Genomic DNA, 6,372 nt, shown 5'->3' with positions numbered 1-6,372 from the left:
AATTGATTCACGTTTGTATTGCAATTTTCTTTTTTATGATTTTGAAATAGATTTTTTTAATGCCAGAATCGATATTTGCCTCATTTGAGTCTATGTGGAGGTAGAAGGAAGTTACCGCTTTTATTGTTGTAGTCTAAATAACGTGACGTTATATCCATTCCGTATCCGCCTAAACCAAAACAAACCGCAGCCAGCCGAAATAAGAAAGAAGAAAACGGTGGAGGATCTGCGTGGATACGACCTGCACCCTCACATTTTAAATCCAAAGTCGTAAACACTACACATACAGTTAAGTGTGGAAACACTTTTGCCAGGAAAAAGCAGAACTAGACATCACGGCTAAAGCTGCCTGCTAACTCTGTCATGGACAGGAAACGTTGCCGTATTGCGGTAAAGTGCGGTCAAGCAAGCTGCCATCTTATCTCCGTGGTCAAATCAGCCGATGCTACAACTATAGAGCACACATATACTGACATTTATGTTAAATGCATTCAAACGGCCCCGATGGAGCTGACCATGGATGTATAAAGAGAACGGAGCTGACGGGAGAGCTAGCGACGGACTTGACGAAGTAAGCGGAAGTATACACGTGCGAATACGTCCGGTTTTCAAAATAAGGTGTTGACAAAAGGAACTGTATATACAAAATACATATATGGAAATAAGATTAATTGGATTACATTCACCAGAAATATAAAACATTACATGTCCCTTATAAATTAAAAAGAAAATACCACTAATTTGTGAGGGAAATGTCTTTATTTGATTTGTGGGTTGCTGGAAGAAATGTAATAAATAATGCCTGACAATGTCTGATATATTTGACTTCAGGACATCTCTGACTACATACATGCTGAAAATCAAGCATTCTTACCTTATTAATTTAGATATTTTTCAAATTAAAAGTCCCTAGAAGTGTATGATTCAAATTTTCAAAAAAGTTAACAAAAATTGCAATAAATCATAATATCGTATCGCAATATTTGTAGAATCGCCATACTTAAAAATCCCAATACATATCAAATCGGCACCCAAGTATCGTGATATTACCGAAACGAGAGATAGGTTTATCGTCCCAGCCCTAGTCTTTACCATAGAAACATGCAAGTACCAATTATAAGTCTCTTTATGTGATGCCATGTAACACTTCAAAACCAGTTACTGTCACTAGGTGCAATTCTCTCTGTGAAAACACCAAGGCTAAAACATGAAATGATTGTCCCTCCAGAGTTTAATGACTTTTTCCACAACAGCTTTGTGCCCTTCAGCTCAACTTTCCATATAAAACCACTGCTAGCAAAAGCACTTCATAAAAACACTCGGCAGGAGGTAGTCCACCCCATTGCCCTCGGCGCAGCCCTCCAATATAACCCGGACTTCATCTCCCGGCAGAATCGGCTGTTTGATATTCCCCACCATAAATGAAACATATTCTGTGTTTTGCAGGACCGGCTCATCTCTGCCCTCTGGTTTGATTCGAGAGTGCCTCTGCTCCATCTTTATGCAAAGCACACTGATGAAGCAGCCACTTATCATTAAGTGGCTGCCGTTGTTATACATCAAGGTTTCATGTTATCAGCTAATATATGCATTATTAATCTAGACGAGGTACGGCGTATGTCTTTATGCATTCCTATTAGCGGGGAGAGATATTAATTCCTACCCACGCCTACAACTCCTCATCAGGGGGGAAGAGACGTTCACACGACGATGTTGCAGTACAGTGTGTTGAAACTTTTGTTTATGACGCCTTGTTCACACACACAGACAGGGAGTATTGTGGTATGATGATCCTGGTTCATCCTGTAGAGAAACAAGGTGCTCTGATCCCCATACTATTTATAGAAATGTCCAGTCATCCAGAGCAGACGTATTTAGCATTCAATGTGTGTGAAGAAAGACAAAATTAAAGGATCATATTAATAGTTTGCGTCATTTAATCTAAAAAAAAAAAAAAACGTAATTTGTATCACGCTAACCCGTTTCTGCAGAATATCATAACTTTTTAGATAAAAGCCAGATCTCACTCATTGATTGTTGTAGTACCATCACATCACTCGACAAATGTGTGCTCTAATTATATACCCTCAGGGGTGGAAGAAGTATTCAGATCTTTCATTTAAGTAAAAGTAGTAATACCACAGTGTAGAAATACTTACGAATGAAAGTCCTGCATTCAAAAAGATACTTAAAGCCCCCCTCCAGCCAGTTTTACTTTCCTACTTACTACTTTTACTGTTATTTTGTCTTATCTTAGACATGGGTTTTAGTCGCTGAGTTGACCCATCCTCTCATCCTATACATTTTATAGTACCGTTGACCCTGTGTTAACCTGCACATGACAAATAAAACTGAAACTTGAATACTTGAACTTGTATATGAAAATTAACAGATAATTATTTTGAAAAGCAATCATGAACTATTTGAGATTGTACGCTATTTTGCACCTCTGAGTCTGAAGAAAGCATGTTGCAGTAACAACAGTGAACAGCAGTGAACTTGTTCTACGTTAAGGCTGTCAAATAATCAGCTGTAGGTTTGCCGTCTCCAAAAGTCTATAAATAGTATTTATCTTTTAAAGTATTACACAGGCTGTCTGTTGTAGCCTAAACAGGGTGGCATCCCTGTACTAGTCAATAATCCCTCCCAAGATTTCAACCAGAGTCCCACGTGTTGCAGCAATGGCAAGCAGCAGATGATTCGCAGCATTAGAGACAGAGCGAAGAAGAGAGAAGGAGAGGATAGGAGAGGGAGGGAGGGAGGGAGGTTGGGGAGGTTGTTGAGCTGTTGCTCCGTGTTATGTGTCGTGTAGCAGCAGACTTGAGAGGAGAGGAGAGGAGGAGGTATCCAACGGCAGGGAAAAGCTGAAACCCCCGGGGGCGGGGGGGAGGTTTGTGTCAGCCACATGCTCTGGCTGGTCCTCACTGAGCCAGGCTTTTTGTTATGCTGATTTACTCAGCCCTTTGTCCAAGACACTGATGGAGTGTGTGTGCGAGGGGGAAGAGGACAAGAAAGAATGAAAGAAAGAGTTTAGAACATATTGCAGACTATATGTGGAGTAGACATATCAATAATCACATATTCAGTGAGAGAGAAAATAATAGCAGCACCTTACAATACCTCACCATCCTATACGATACTTACTCAATAAATACAACCCATTCATGAAACTGAAAATGTTCAATTATTGATGAGATAGGGTGAAAAAGTTGTTAATCCAACTACTATTTCAGGACAATGATTTGTAGTTTTGTAAGAACTCTTTCTACAGTTATTATTCAATATTCATTATCTTTGCAGCTGCAGGTGTAAACACGTGTTGTCATCACATACAACACGTGATGACGATGGCATTCATTGGCATTCATTGGTTCCAGCAGGAAGTTTGACTTGTTTACCATCATTATTAGTCCTGTTGGGGGTGACAGCACCTCTTTGGTAAACACAAGATTTAAAGTGGTGCTTTTGTTTGATTCATTGTGGAGAAACTCAGTTTTACAGATCTGTCGATTAAATCGACTAATCGATTAGTTGACAAAATCGTATGAGTGTTAGTTGGTTAAGAATTTCTTTGGACGAGGACAGCCCTAATGATCAGCAACATTACACATTACAGAAAGGTTCATTGGAAGATGTAATGTTTGGAAAAAACTGTAAGTAGCTGTTAGGTTTGGCTTGAGATGAGAAAGCTAAAAGCATAGTGATAAATCAAAACTAGGGTTGTCAATCGATTAAAATATTTAACTATGATTAACTGCATAACTGTCCATAGTTAATCGCGATTTTTTATCTATTCAAAATGTACCTTAAAGGGAGATTTGTCAAGTATTTAATACTCTTATCAACATGGGAGTGGGCAAGTTTGCTGCTTTATGCACATGTATTTATATATTTATTATTGGAAATCATTTAACAATACAAAACAATGAAAAATATTATCCAGAAACCCTCACAGGTACTGCATTTAGCATAAAAATATGCTCTAATCATAACATGACAAACTCAAGCCCAACAGGCGACAACAGCTGTCAGTATGTCAGTGTGCTGACTTGACTATGACTTGCCCCAAACTGCATGTGATTATCATAAAGTGGGCATGTCTGTAAAGGGGAGACTCGTGGGTACCCATAGAACCCATTTTCATTCACATATCTTGAGGTCAGAGGTCAAGGGACCCCTTTGAAAATGGCCATGCCAGTTTTTCCTCACCAATATGTAGCAAAAGTTTGGAGCGTTATTTAGCCTCCTTCGCGACAAGCTAGTATGACATGGTTGCTACCAATGGATTCCTTAGGTTTTTTCTAGTTTCATAGGATACTAGTATCGTCACTAGCTACCTTCTAGCTAACATATGTTGAGATATATCTGAGTGCTTATTTTGTCTACATTATTTTGTCCACCCTCCATATACTCACAGTGCACATGTAAAGCAAATTTTCACATCGGAGAAGCTGGAACCAGAGAATATTTGGAGCTTAAAAAACGAAGACTCGATGAGCAAAATTGTTGTAGATTAATTTTCTGATCAACTAATAGAATATTTATTTCGTTGTAGCTCTTGTATTTACTGAAAGAAAGAAATATTGAAAGGAACAAATCATAGAAGGCACAAAGATGAAGAAATAAAGGACAAAGAATAAAAGAAAAAATGATAAAGCAAGAAAGAGAGAAACTGATGGTGGCACACGTCAAGATGAGAAGTGACCTAATCAAGGGTAGAGTATACAAGTGTAACAGAGAGAGAGAGAGAGAGAGAGAGAGAGAGAGAGAGGATGACAGAAGGTGTCCCTCTCCCCAGTGTCCAGCCCCCAACTTTGACGTCACAGACTGAGAGACACAAAACAAGCCGCTCTCAGCTGAGCTCCTCACTCCATTCCCACTCACACACACTCTCCGACGCACATTCACGCCTGCCCTCAGAACACGCCGCGACACTTGCCTCGACACCTGCTCGGCGCTCAGCCGGTGCGCGTGGGTGAGCAATCATCTCTATACCAAAAACACTGCACTCCAGCAACAAGAAAAAATCACTCTCACTCCTCAGGACTGAAACATGCTGCGTCTCTAAGTGAGTGATTCTGTGTGAGGCTGCCGACTGGGAGGACAAAAAGGAGCGCTCCGACTCCCAACCCCGACCCCCGTCCCAAAAAGGCAGCAGATGTGACAGAAGAGGAGAGGCGGAGAGAAAGAAACACAATCCCCCCTACCCCTCCTTCCCTCATCTGGGAGAACAATACCCAGCCTCCAGTTGGAGAGGGTCAGCTTTTGTCCCTCTCCCCACGCTCCCGCTGAAGAGCAGACAGACGCGCTGACACATTGACCCGCTGCTGCTGAGAGGAGAGGACGGTGCAAAACAGTTGCTGCGCTTTGCACGGTTTTTGATTCAGTACTTGGACAGCTCCTGAGCGACAACCAGCGCGAGTGTGTGTTTCCATGAGTGTGTAGACTCTTGTTTTGGTTTGGAGACCCAAGAGAACCAGAGATGGAGCCCCCGTGCTCGCTCCAGCTCGGCCCCTGTGGCCCCCCTCCATCCCTGGGATCGCAGAGCAGCACTGTCAGCTTCCAGCATCTGGAAGAGAAGCGGCTCTTTGAGAAGTTTTGGAAGGGGACGTTCAAGGCTGTGGCCACCCCGAGACCGGAGAGCGTCATCGTGGCCAGCATCACCGCCTGCAGGAGGGTGACCAAGTGAGTTCTCTACTTTCTAGTCGCGGTCAAAGAACAAACACATCTTGTGGTTTTTTTCCCCTCATTTGAAATGTGTTTGCTGCTTCAGTGAGAGTTGTCAAAGATGGAAGTTACTCTCCATTGCAACACATGCTTGTTTATACGAAACATCAGCAAGTAGTTGTGGAGGGATTGCCAAGAAGGACAAGCAATTTTCTAAATCCACTGATGCCAGAACCAACAAATTCATCTGTTGTGTCAATGCCAAGACATTCCTAAAGGTTCTAGCATCCATGTCTTGCAAAGTCAGTCTAGCACCAGAGATTATGATTTTTGTCATTTACAGGTCAAAAGGCATCTAGTTGTCCAGTTCAAAAGTAATTATTTTAGACGTCTAGGTCAGTGGATTCGAAAGTGGGCTCTGGGGACCTCCAGGGGACCTTGAAGGGGATTCCAGGGGGTCCCCAGCCAAAAGGGGAATCATTTATTGTCACTGTAAATCCATCCATAAGTAACATGATGAGAGAATGTATGACTAGTTTGGTCATGGGTTTCACACACTTTCTGTTATAAAATAGGGCTGTTAACGTGATTATAACGTGTTAATGCAAATTTGTTTTAATTTCTTTAAGGCATTAACGCACTAAAGTGAAGATACTGATATCATATGAAACTAGAAAACCTAAGGTATTCATTGGTACCAACCAT

At 41.4% G+C, this 6,372-nt stretch overlaps 1 protein-coding gene across 1 annotated transcript in view; it reads left to right on the top strand.

Annotated features, from left to right (window-relative positions):
- Positions 1-4,841: 4,841 nt before the first annotated feature.
- The window catches only part of srrm4 (serine/arginine repetitive matrix 4), a 72,495-nt gene continuing 70,964 nt past the window's right edge, over positions 4,842-6,372 (top strand). The window contains exon 1 of the mRNA XM_074638954.1: positions 4,842-5,685. Within this exon, the coding sequence (XP_074495055.1) occupies positions 5,483-5,685 (203 nt within the window). The 5' untranslated portion in view covers positions 4,842-5,482. The remainder of the gene's footprint in view (positions 5,686-6,372) is intronic.

This window comes from Sebastes fasciatus, chromosome 6 (genome assembly GCF_043250625.1).
Source record: "Sebastes fasciatus isolate fSebFas1 chromosome 6, fSebFas1.pri, whole genome shotgun sequence".
NCBI lineage: Eukaryota > Metazoa > Chordata > Actinopteri > Perciformes > Sebastidae > Sebastes > Sebastes fasciatus.
The sequence above is the reverse complement of the archived record's forward strand: the minus strand, read 5'-3'. Positions and strand labels throughout refer to the sequence as shown.